Source organism: Mustela erminea, chromosome 2, assembly GCF_009829155.1.
Source record: "Mustela erminea isolate mMusErm1 chromosome 2, mMusErm1.Pri, whole genome shotgun sequence".
NCBI classification, from domain to species: Eukaryota; Metazoa; Chordata; class Mammalia; order Carnivora; family Mustelidae; genus Mustela; species Mustela erminea.
The window spans coordinates 96,736,729-96,750,117 of record NC_045615.1 but is presented as its reverse complement, the minus strand read 5'-3'; the positions used below and the strand labels follow the sequence as shown (position 1 = coordinate 96,750,117).

The following is a 13,389-nucleotide window of genomic DNA, read 5'->3' as shown; positions in this document are numbered from 1 at the left end:
ATTCCAGAGGAGGAGAAAGCAAAGCACGATACTCATGGCTTTCTCCCTGTGATTTTTCAGTGCAGTTAAAGTAATTTTTTTCTTTTTCATTTTTTTTCTCTTCTTTTGCTAAATTTTTTTTAACTTTTACCCTTTTCCTTTTTAACGTTTTTTTTTTTTTTTTTTTTTTTTTTTTTTTTTTTTTTTTTGAAATTAAATCATCTTTATTGCTAAAAGTTAATTAACAAGTGTTAAAGAGAAAAATTCACTATTACTATTAAAGATCTGGACTCACATAACTGTTCAGCTTTATCTGAAGGTTAACAGAAGGAAGGGTCTTGCACTTAAGCTAACAATTAACACCTTGTATTGTTTTAAACTAGAATTTTTAAACCACTCTAAAAGAATTACATGCCTCTTAGCTAATGCTGTAATTGTATCATATTACTTAGGTTCAAGTTCTTCCTTCAAAGAGTCATCAGAATAACATGGACTGAAGAGACTTTCGAACACTTGCCATCTCTTGCTGCTGAGTTTCCATCATAATTTTTTTTTGCAACATAGCCATTTCTTTTCTAAGTTCATTTTGTGCACCAGTAAGTAGACTATCGTGATTCTTCTCCAAGTCCTCCATACTCTTTATGAACTGCTCATATAACTGTCTAATTGTTTTCAGTCTCTGGCTCTGAACAATTCTAGATTGTTGAAAAACCTTTTGTTGCTGTCGGAACATGTTAGCCAGTTTTTCTTCTTGTTCCTCAGCTTTCTGCACATCTATATCCCACTGCTGAAACAAAGTCAGAAATTGCTGAGAATATTCTTGGTTAAGCTTCTGCCTTTGCTCTTGCTGGGTTTTCCAAACATGTTCAATTTTCTGGTTACTAGTTTTGAGAGACGCTTTGGTATATAATTCTAGTCTTTTTCTCTTGGCAAGAAGAGCCTTGTTAATGTCAGCTCCAAATCTTTCCAGCATATTTTGTACTTCACCCCCCATATCTTCAAACACTGCTGCAGAAGTCCTTTTCTTCCCATGCTTCTCAATTACTGGAGTCTTCCCTTCGGTAACATCCTCCTCTGAACCACTCAGATCTTTTTTATCTTCCTTCTCAAAGTCATAGGCTCTTACAACCTGATCCTCCATTGATGTCTTCCCAGATTTCCCTGTATGTTTTCTTCCAGAGGGCACCATATTTAGATGTTTTCTGAGGCTCCTGTCCGCTTGGCCAGCGCGACGCTCCTCTGAGGCAACTCCCTTTTTAACGTTTTTAAACTAGTTTATCTAACATATATATTTTTTCTTTTTTATACTTTTCTTTATTCGTTTTCTTTTTTTAATTCTTTTCTTTTCTTTTTTTTTCCTTTCTTTCTTTTTGAACCTCTTTTTATCCCCTTTCTCCCCCCTCACGATTTGGGATCTCTTCTGATTTGGTTAAAGCATATTTTCCTGGGGTTGTTGCCGCCCTTTTAGTATTTTACTTGCTCCTTCATATACTCTTTTTTTTTTTTTTAATTTTTTATTTCCAGCATAACAGTATTCATTATTATTGCACCACACCCCGTGCTCCATGCAATCCGTGCCCTCTATAATACCCACCACCTGGTACCCCAACCTCCCACCCCCGTCCCTTCAAAACCCTCAGATTGTTTTTCAGAGTCCATAGTCTCTCATGGTTCACCTCCCCTTCCAATTTCCCCCAACTCCCTTCTCCACTCTAAGTCCCCATGTCCTCCATGCTATTTGTTATGCTCCACAAATAAGTGAAACCATATGATAATTGACTCTCTCTGCTTGACTTATTTCACTCAGCATAATCTCTTCCAGTCCCGTCCATGTTGCTACAAAAGTTGGGTATTCATCCTTTCTGATGGAGGCATAATACTCTATCCCCAGGGGTACAGGTCTGTGAATCACCAGGTTTACACACTTCACAGCACTCACCAAAGCACATACCCTCCCCAATGTCCATAATCCCACCCCCTTCTCCCAAACCCCCTCCCCCCAGCAACCCTCAGTTTGTTTTGTGAGATTAAAAGTCACTTATGGTTTGTCTCCCTCCCAATCCCATCTTGTTTCATTTATTCTTCTCCTACCCACTTAAGCCCCCATGTTGCATCACCACTTCCTCATATCAGGGAGATCATATGATAGTTGTCTTTCTCTGCTTGACTTATTTCGCTAAGCATGATACGCTCTAGTTCCATCCATGTTGTCGCAAATGGCAAGATTTCATTTCTTTTGATGGCTGCATAGTATTCCATTGTGTATATATACCACATCTTCTTGATCCATTCATCTGTTGATGGACATCTAGGTTCTTTCCATAGTTTGGCTATTGTGGACATTGCTGCTATAAACATTCGGGTGCATGTGCCCCTTTGGATCACTACGTTAGTATCCTTAGGGTAAATACCCAATAGTGCAATTGCTGGGTCATAGGGCAGTTCTATTTTCAACATTTTGAGGAACCTCCATGCTGTTTTCCAGAGTGGCTGCACCAGCTTGCATTCCCACCAACAGTGTAGGAGGGTTCCCCTTTCTCCGCATCCTCGCCAGCATCTGTCATTTCCTGACTTGTTGATTTTAGCCATTCTGACTGGTGTGAGGTGATATCTCATCGTGGTTTTGATTTGTATTTCCCTGATGCCGAGTGATATGGAGCACTTTTTCATGTGTCTGTTCGCCATCTGGATGTCTTCTTTGCAGAAATGTCTGTTCATGTCCTCTGCCCATTTCTTGATTGGATTATTTGTTCTTTGGGTGTTGAGTTTGCTAAGTTCTTTATAGATTCTGGACACTAGTCCTTTATCTGATATGTCGTTTGCAAATATCTTCTCCCATTCTGTCAGTTGTCTTTTGATTTTGTTAACTGTTTCCTTTGCTGTGCAAAAGCTTTTGATCTTGATGAAATCCCAATAGTTCATTTTTGCCCTTGCTTCCCTTGCCTTTTGCGTTGTTCCTAGGAAGATGTTGCTGCGGCAGAGGTCAAAGAGGTTGCTGCCTGTGTTCTCCTCAAGGATTTTGATGGATTCCTTTCGCACATTGAGGTCCTTCATCCATTTTGAGTCTATTTTTGTGTGTGGTGTAAGGAAATGGTCCAATTTCATTTTTCTGCATGTGGCTGTCCCGTTTTCCCAGCACCATTTATTGAAGAGGCTGTCTTTTTTCATTGGACATTCTTTCCTGCTTTGTCGAAGATTAGTTGACCATAGAGTTGAGGGTCTATTTCTGGGCTCTCTATTCTGTTCCATTGATCTATGTGTCTGTTTTTGTGCCAGTACCATGCTGTCTTGATGATGACAGCTTTGTAATAGAGCTTGAAGTCCGGAATTGTGATGCCACCAACGTTGGCTTTCTTTTTCAATATCCCTTTGGCTATTCGAGGTCTTTTCTGGTTCCATATAAATTTTAGGATTATTTGTTCCATTTCTTTGAAAAAGATGGATGGTACTTTGATAGGAATTGCATTAAATGTGTAGATTGCTTTAGGTAGCATAGACATTTTCACAATATTTATTCTTCCAATCCAGGAACATGGAACATTTTTCCATTTCTTTGTGTCTTCCTCAATTTCTTTCATGAGTACTTTATAGTTTTCTGAGTATAGATTCTGTGTCTCTTTGGTTAGGTTTATTCCTAGGTATCTTATGGTTTTGGGTGCAATTGTAAATGGGATTGACTCCTTAATTTCTCTTTCTTCTGTCTTGCTGTTGGTGTAGAGAAATGCAACTGATTTCTGTGCATTGATTTTATATCCTGACACTTTACTGAATTCCTGTACAAGTTCTAGCAGTTTTGGAGTGGAGTCTTTTGGGTTTTCCACATATAGTATCATATCATCTGCGAAGAGTGATAATTTGACTTCTTCTTTGCCGATTTGGATGCCTTTAATTTCCTTTTGTTGTCTGATTGCTGAGGCTAGGACCTCTAGTACTATGTTGAATAGCAGTGGTGATAATGAACATCCCTGCCGTGTTCCTGACCTTAGCGGAAAAGCTTTCAGTTTTTCTCCATTGAGAATGATATTTGCGGTGGGTTTTTCATAGATGGCTTTGATGATATTGAGGTATGTGCCCTCTATCCCTACACTTTGAAGAGTTTTGATCAGGAAGGGATGCTGTACTTTGTCAAATGCTTTTTCAGCATCTATTGAGAGTATAATATGGTTCTTGTTCTTTCTTTTATTGATGTGTTGTATCACATTGACTGATTTGCGGATGTTGAAACAACCTTGCAGCCCTGGAATAAATCCCACTTGGTCGTGGTGAATAATCTTTTTAATGTACTGTTGAATCCTATTGGCTAGTATTTTGTTGAGTATTTTCGCATCTGTGTTCATCAAGGATATCGGTCTATAGCTCTCTTTTTTGGTGGGATCCTTGTCTGGTTTTAGGATCAAGGTGATGCTGGCCTCATAAAATGAGTTTGGAAGTTTTCCTTCCATTTCTATTTTTTGGAACAGTTTCAGGAGAATAGGAATTAGTTCTTCTTTAAACGTTTGGTAGAATTCCCCCGGGAAGCCGTCTGGCCCTGGGCTTTTGTTTGTTTGGAGATTTTTAATGACTGTTTCAATCTCCTTACTGGTTATGGGTCTGTTCAGGCTTTCTATTTCTTCCTGGTTCAGTTGTGGTAGTTTATATGTTTCTAGGAATGCATCCATTTCTTCCAGATTGTCAAATTTATTGGCATAGAGTTGCTCATAGTATGTTCTTATAATAGTTTGTATTTCTTTGGTGTTAGTTGTGATCTCTCCTCTTTCATTCATGATTTTATTTATTTGGGTCCTTTCTCTTTTCTTTTTGATAAGTCGGGCCAGGGGTTTATCAATTTTATTAATTCTTTCAAAGAACCAGCTCCTAGTTTCGTTGATTTGTTCTATTGTTTTTTTGGTTTCTATTTCATTGATTTCTGCTCTGATCTTTATGATTTCTCTTCTCCTGCTGGGCTTAGGGTTTCTTTCTTGTTCTTTCTCCAGCTCCTTTAGGTGTAGGGTTAGGTTGTGTACCTGAGACCTTTCTTGTTTCTTGAGAAAGGCTTGTACCGCTATATATTTTCCTCTCAGGACTGCCTTTGTTGTGTCCCACAGATTTTGAACCGTTGTATTTTCATTATCATTTGTTTCCATGATTTTTTTCAATTCTTCTTTAATTTCCCGGTTGACCCATTCATTCTTTAGAAGGATGCTGTTTAGTCTCCATGTATTTGGGTTCTTTCCAAACTTCCTTTTGTGGTTGAGTTCTAGCTTTAGAGCATTGTGGTCTGAAAATATGCAGGGAATGATCCCAATCTTTTGATACCGGTTGAGTCCTGATTTAGGACCGAGGATGTGATCTATTCTGGAGAATGTTCCATGTGCACTAGAGAAGAATGTGTATTCTGTTGCTTTGGGATGAAATATTCTGAATATATCTGTGATGTCCATCTGGTCCAGTGTGTCGTTTAAGGCCTTTATTTCCTTGCTGATCTTTTGCTTGGATGATCTGTCCATTTCAGTGAGGGGAGTGTTAAAGTCCCCTACTATTATTGTATTATTGTTGATGTGTTTCTTTGATTTTGTTATTAATTGGTTTATATAGTTGGCTGCTCCCACGTTGGGGGCATAGATATTTAAAATTGTTAAATCTTCTTGTTGGACAGACCCTTTGAGTATGATATAGTGTCCTTCCTCATCTCTTATTATAGTCTTTGGCTTAAAATCTAATTGATCTGATATAAGGATTGCCACTCCTGCTTTCTTCTGATGTCCATTAGCATGGTAAATTCTTTTCCACTCCCTCACTTTAAATCTGGAGGTGTCTTCGGGCTTAAAATGAGTTTCTTGGAGGCAACATATAGATGGTTTTTGTTTTTTTATCCATTCTGATACCCTGTGTCTTTTGACAGGGGCATTTAGCCCATTAACATTTAGGGTAACTATTGAGAGATATGAATTTAGTGCCATTGTATTGCCTGTAAGGTGACTGTTACTGTATATGGTCTCTGTTCCTTTCTGATCTACCACTTGTAGGCTCTCTCTTTGCTTAGAGGACCCCTTTCAATATTTCCTGTAGAGCTGGTTTGGTGTTTGCAAATTCTTTCAGTTGTTGTTTGTCCTGGAAGCTTTTAATCTCTCCTTCTATTTTCAATGATAGCCTGGCTGGATATAGTATTCTTGGCTGCATGTTTTTCTCGTTTAGTGCTCTGAAAATATCATGCCAGCTCTTTCTGGCCTGCCAGGTCTCTGTGGATAAGTCAGCTGCCAATCTAATATTTTTACCATTGTATGTTACAGATTTCTTTTCCCGGGCTGCTTTCAGAATTTTCTCTTTGTCACTGAGACTTGTAAATTTTACTATTAGGTGACGGGGTGTGGGCCTATTCTTATTGATTTGGAGGGGCGTTCTCTGAACCTCCTAAATTTTAATGCTCGTTCCCTTTGCCATATTGGGGAAATTCTCCCCAATAATTCTCTCCAGTATACCTTCTGCTCCCCTCTCTCTTTCTTCTTCTTCTGGAATCCCAATTATTCTAATGTTGTTTCGTCTTATGGTGTCACTTATCTCTCGAATTCTCCCCTCGTGTTCCAGTAGCTGTTTGTCCCTCTTTTGCTCAGCTTCTTTATTCTCTGTCATTTGGTCTTCTATATCACTAATTCTTTCTTCTGCCTCATTGATCCTAGCAGTGAGAGCCTCCATTTTTGATTGCACTTCATTAATACCTTTTTTGATTTCAACTTGGTTAGATTTTAGTTCTTTTATTTCTCCAGAAAGGGCTTTTATATCTCTCGAGAGGGTTTCTCTAATATCTTCCATGCCTTTTTCGAGCCCGGCTAGAACCTTGAGAATTGTCATTCTGAACTCTAGATCTGACATATTACCAATGTCTGTATTGATTAGGTCCCTAGCCTTCGGTACTGCCTCTTGTTCTTTTTTTTGTGTTGAATTTTTCCGTCTTGTCATTTTGTCCAGATAAGAGTATATGAAGGGGCAAGTAAAATACTAAAAGTGTGGCAACAACCCCAGGAAAAAATGCTTTAACCAAATTAGAAGAGATCCAAAATCGTGAGGGGGGAGAAAGGGGATAAAAAGAGGTTCAAAAAGGAAGAAAGAAAAAAAAAGAAAAAAGAAAAAAAAAAAAAAGAAAAGAAAAGAATTAAAAAAAAAAAAAAGGAAAACACCTAAGAAAAATGTAAAAAAGAAAAAATATATATATTAGATAAACTAGTAAAAAATCGTTAAAAAAGAAAAAGGTAACAGTTAAAAAAAAAAAAATTTTACCCGAAGGTGAGAAAAAAAAAAAAAAAACAAAAAATGAAAAAGAAAAAAATTAAATTAACTGCAAGACTAAAAAAAAATCACAGGGAAAAAGCCATGAGTTCCGTGCTTGGCTTTCTCCTCCTCTGGAATTCTGCTGCTCTCCTTGGTATTGAAACTGCTCTCCTTGGTAGGTGAACTTGGTCTTGGCTGGATTTCTTGTTGATCTTCTGGGGGAGGGGCCTGTTGTAGTGATTCTCAAGTGTCTTTGCCCCAGGCGGAATTACACCGCCCTTACCCGGGGCCAGGGTGAGTAATACGCTCGGGTTTGCTTTCAGGAGCTTTTGTTCCCTGAGCGCTTTCCGTAGAGTTCCGGAGGACGGGAATACAAATGGCGGCCTCCTGGTCTCCGGCCCGGAGGAGCCGAGAGCCCAGGGCCGCACTCCTCAGTGCGTCCTCAGAGAACAGTGCCCAGTTTCTCCTGTCTGCCTGACCTCCGGCCGCGCTCCGAGCTCTCCGAGCCTGCGACCAGTTCAAGGTAACACCGAGCTGTGAGCTTACTGTCGGCTCTGTCTCTGTAGCCGGCTTTCCCGTTCCAATACCCGCAAGGTCTGCGACACTCAGACACCCCTGATCCTTCTGTGACCCTGCGGGACCTGAGGCCACGCTGAACCCGCGTGGGCTTCGCCCCGGTTTAGCCTCTGGAGCGATGTCCCTCAGCGGAACAGACTTTTAAAAGTCCTGATTTTGTGCACCGTTGCTCCGCCGCTTGCCGGGAGCAGGCCCCTCACCCCGGGGTCTATCTTCCCGTCGCTTTGGATTCACTTCTCCGCCGGTCCTACCTTTCAGAAAGTGGTTGTTTTTCTGTTTCCAGAATTGCTGTTCTTCTTCTCTTCGATCTGCCGATGGATTTTCAGGTGTTTGCAATCTTTAGATAAGCTATCTAGCTGATCTCCGGCTAGCTGAAGCAGTCTCAGCCTGCTACTTCTCCGCCATCTTGACTCCTCCCTCTCCTTCATATACTCTTATCTAGACAGAATGACAAGGCGGAAAATTCACCACAAAAAAAAAGAACAAGAGGCAGTACCAAAGGCTAGGGAACTAATCAATACAGACATTGGTAATATGTCAGATCTAGAGTTCAGAATGACAATTCTCAAGGTTTTAGCCGGGCTCGAAAAAGGCATGGAAGATATTAGAGAAACCCTCTTGGAGGTATAAAAGCCCTTTCTGGAGAAATAAAAGAACTAAAATCTAACCAAGTTGAAATCAAAAAAAGCTATTAATGAGGTGCAATAAAATGGAGGCTCTCACTGCTAGGATAAATGAGGCAGAAGAAAGAATTAGCGATATAGAAGACCAAATGACAGAGAATAAAGAAGCTGAGCAAAAGAGGGACAAACAGCTACTGGACCACGAGGGGAGAATTCGAGAGATAAGTGACACCATAAGACGAAACAACATTAGAATAATTGGGATTCCAGAAGAAGAAGAAAGAGAGAGGGGAGCAGAAGGTATACTGGAGAAAATTATTGGGGACAATTTCCCCAATATGGCAAAGGGAGCGAGCATCAAAATTCAGGAGGTTCAGAGAATGCCCCTCCAAATCAATAAGAATAGGCCCACACCCCGTCACCTAATAGTAAAATTTACAAGCCTTAGTGACAAAGAGAAAATCCTGAAAGCATCCCGGGAAAAGAAGTCTGTAACATACAATGGTAAAAATATTAGATTGGCAGCAGACTTATCCACAGAGACCTGGCAGGCCAGAAAGAGCTGGCATGATATTTTCAGAGCACTAAATGAGAAAAACATGCAGCCAAGAATACTATATCCAGCTAGGCTATCATTGAAAATAGAAGGAGAGATTAAAAGCTTCCAGGACAAACAAAAACTGAAAGAATTTGCAAACACCAAACCAGCTCTACAGGAAATATTGAAAGTGGTCCTCTAAGCAAAGAGAGAGCCTACAAGTGGTAGATCAGAAAGGAACAGAGACCATATACAGTAACAGTCACCTTACAGGCAATACAAAGGCACTAAATTGATATCTCTCAATAGTTACCCTGAATGTTAATGGGCTAAATACCCCTGTCAAAAGACACAGGGTATCAGAATGGATAAAAAAACAAAACCCATCTATATGTTGCCTCCAAGAAACTCATTTTAAGCCCGAAGACACTTCCAGATTTAAAGTGAGGGGGTGGAAAAGAATTTACCATGCTAATGGACATCAGAAGAAAGCAGGAGGGGCAATCCTTATATCAGATCAATTAGACTTTAAGCCAAAGACTATAATAAGAGATGAGGAAGGACACTATATCATACTCAAAGGGTCTGTACAACAAGAAGATCTAACAATTTTAAATATCTATGCCCCCAACGTGGGAGAAGCCAACTATATAAACCAATTAATAACAAAATCAAAGAAACACATCAACAATAATACAATAATAGTAGGGGACTTTAACACTCCCCTCACTGAAATGGACAGATCATCCAAGCAAAAGATCAGCAAGGAAATAAAGGCCTTAAACGACATACTGGACCAGATGGACATCACAGATATATTCAGAACATTTCATCCCAAAGCAACAGAATACACATTCTTCTCTAGTGCACATGGAACATTCCCCAGAATAGATCACATCCTCGGTCCTAAATCAGGACTCAACCGGTATCAAAAGATTGGGATCATTCCCTGCATATTTTCAGACCACAATGCTCTGAAACTAGAACTCAACCACAAGAGGAAGTTTGGAAAGAACCCAAATACATGGAGACTAAACAGCATCCTTCTAAAGAATGAATGGGTCAACCGGGAAATTAAAGAAGAATTGAAAAAAATCATGGAAGCAAATGATAATGAAAATACAATGGTTCAAAATCTGTGGGATACAACAAAGGCAGTCCTGAGAGGAAAATATATAGCGGTACAAGCCTTTCTCAAGAAACAAGAAAGGTCTCAGGTACACAACCTAACCCTACACCTAAAGGAGCTGGAGAAAGAACAAGAAAGAAACCCTAAGCCCAGCAGGAGAAGAGAAATCATAAAGATCAGAGCAGAAATCAATGAAATAGAAACCAAAAAAACAATAGAACAAATCAACGAAACTAGGAGCTGTTTCTTTGAAAGAATTAATAAAATTGATAAACCCTTGGCCCGACTTATCAAAAAGAAAAGAGAAAGGACCCAAATAAATAAAATCATGAATGAAAGAGGAGAGATCACAACTAACACCAAAGAAATACAAACTATTATAAGAACATACTATGAGCAACTCTACGCCAATAAATTTGACAATCTGGAAGAAATGGATGCATTCCTAGAAACATATAAACTACCACAACTGAACCAGGAAGAAATAGAAAGCCTGAACAGACCCATAACCAGTAAGGAAATTGAAACAGTCATTAAAAATCTCCAAACAAACAAAAGCCCAGGGCCAGATGGCTTCCCGGGGGAATTCTACCAAACATTTAAAGAAGAACTAATTCCTATTCTCCTGAAACTGTTCCAAAAAATAGAAATGGAAGGAAAACTTCCAAACTCATTTTATGAGGCCAGCATCACCTTGATCCCAAAACCAGACAAGGATCCCATCAAAAAAGAGAGCTATAGACCAATATCCTTGATGAACACAGATGCAAAAATACTCAACAAAATACTAGCCAATAGGATTCAACAGTACATTAAACTCACCACGACCAAGTGGGATTTATTCCAGGGCTGCAAGGCTGGTTCAACATCCGCAAATCAGTCAATGTGATACAACACATCAATAAAAGAAAGAACAAGAACCATATGATACTCTCAATAGATGCTGAGAAAGCATTTGACAAAGTACAGCATCCCTTCCTGATCAAAACTCTTCAAAGTGTAGGGATAGAGGGCACATACCTCAATATCATCAAAGCCATCTATGAAAAACCCACCGCAAATATCATTCTCAATGGGGAAAACTGAAAGCTTTTCCGCTAAGGTCAGGAACACGGCAGGGATGTTCATTATCGCCACTGTTAATCAACATAGTACTAGAGGTCCTAGCCTCAGCCATCAGACAACAAAAGGAAATTAAAGGCATCCAAATCGGCAAAGAAGAAGTCAAATTATCACTCTTCGCAGATGATATGATACTATATGTGGAAAACCCAAAAGACTCCACTCCAAAACTGCTAGAACTTGTACAGGAATTCAGTAAAGTGTCAGGATATAAAATCAATGCACAGAAATCAGTTGCATTTCTCTACACCAACAGCAAGACAGAAGAAAGAGAAATTAAGGAGTCCATCCCATTTACAATTGCACCCAAAACCATAAGATACCTAGGAATAAACCTAACCAAAGAGGCACAGAATCTATACTCAGAAAACTATAAAGTACTCATGAAAGAAATTGAGGAAGACACAGAGAAATGGAAAAATGTTCCATGTTCCTGGATTGGAAGAATAAATGTTGTGAAAATGTCTCTGCTACCTAAAGCAATCTACACATTTAATGCAATTCCTATCAAAGTACCATCCATCTTTTTCAAAGAAATGGAACAAATAATCCTAAAATTTATATGGAACCAGAAAATACCTCAAATAGCCAAAGGAATATTGAAAAAGAAAGCCAAAGTTGGTGGCCTCACAATTCCGGACTTCAAGCTCTATTACAAAGCTGTCATCATCAAGACAGCATGGTATTGGCACAAAATCAGACACATAGATCAATGGAACAGAATAGAGAGCCCAGAAATAGACCCTCAACTCTATGGTCAACTAATCTTCGACAAAGCAGGAAAGAATGTCCAATGAAAAAAGACAGCCTCTTCAATAAATGGTGTTGGGAAAATTGGACAGCCACATGCAGAAAAATGAAATTGGACCATTTTCTTACACCACACATGAAAATAAACTCAAAATGGATGAAGGACCTCAATGTGAGAAAGGAATCCATCAAAATCCTTGAGGAGAACACAGGCAGCAACCTCTTCGACCTCAGCCGCAGCAACATCTTCCTAGGAACAACGCCAAAGGCAAGGGAAGCAAGGGCATAAATGAACTAATGGGAATTCATCAAGATCAAAAGCTTTTGCACTGCAAAGGAAACAGTTAACAAAATCAAAAGACAACTGACAGAATGGGAGAAGATATTTGCAAACGACATATCAGATAAAGGACTAGTGTCCAAAATCTATAAAGAACTTAGCAAACTCAACACCCAAAGAACAAATAATTCAATCAAGAAATGGGCAGAGGACATGAACAGACATTTCTGCAAAGAAGACATCCAGATGGCCAACAGACACATGAAAAAGTGCTCCATATCACTTGGCATCAGGGAAATACAAATCAAAACCACAATGAGATATCACCTCACACCAGTCAGAATGGCTAAAATCAACAAGTCAGGAAATGACAGATGCTGGCGGAGATGCGAAGAAAGGGGAACCCTCCTAACTGTTGGTGGGAATGCAAGCTGGTGCAGCCACTCTGGAAAACAGCATGGAGGTTCCTCAAAATGTTTAAATTAGAACTGCCCTATGACCCAGTAATTGCACTACTGTACCCTAAAGATACAAACGTAGTGATCCAAAGGGGCACGTGCACCCGAATGTTTATAGCAGCAATGTCCACAATAGCCAAACTATGGAAAGAACCTAGATGTCCATCAGCAGATGAATGGATCAAGAAGATGTGGTATATATACACAATGGAATACTATGCAGCCATCAAAAGAAATGAAATCTTGCCATTTGTGACAACATGGATGGAACTAGAGCGTATCATGCTTAGTGAAAGAAGTCAAGCAGAGTAAGACAACTATCATATGATCTCCCTGATATGAGGAAGTGGTGATGCAACATGGGGGCTTAAGTGGGTAGGAGAAGAATAAATGAAACAAGATGGGATTGGGAGGGAGCCAAACCATAAGTGACTCAATCTCACAAAACAAACTGAGAGTTGCTGGGGGGAGTGGGGTTGGGAGAAGGGGGGTGGGGTTATGGACATTGGGGAGGGTATGTGCTTTGGTGAGTGCTGTGAAATGTGTAAACCTGGCGATTCACAGACCTGTACCCCTGGTGATAAAAATATATGTTTATAAAAAATAAAAAAATTAAAAAAATTAAAATAAAAAAAATAAAATGGAAAAAAAAAGTCACATTCTAAGGTTCTGATTAGACATGAATTTTG

The 13,389-nt window shown here is 39.4% G+C and overlaps 1 protein-coding gene across 1 annotated transcript; it reads right to left on the bottom strand.

Moving 5' to 3' along the window:
* Nucleotides 1-414: 414 nt before the first annotated feature.
* Nucleotides 415-1,224, bottom strand: LOC116583556 (synaptonemal complex protein 3). Its single transcript, XM_032331637.1, has one exon. The coding sequence runs from the start codon at nucleotides 1,166-1,168 to the stop codon at nucleotides 458-460; it is 711 nt and encodes a 236-aa protein (XP_032187528.1). The 5' UTR covers nucleotides 1,169-1,224; the 3' UTR covers nucleotides 415-457.
* Between the last annotated feature and the right edge of the window lie 12,165 nt (nucleotides 1,225-13,389).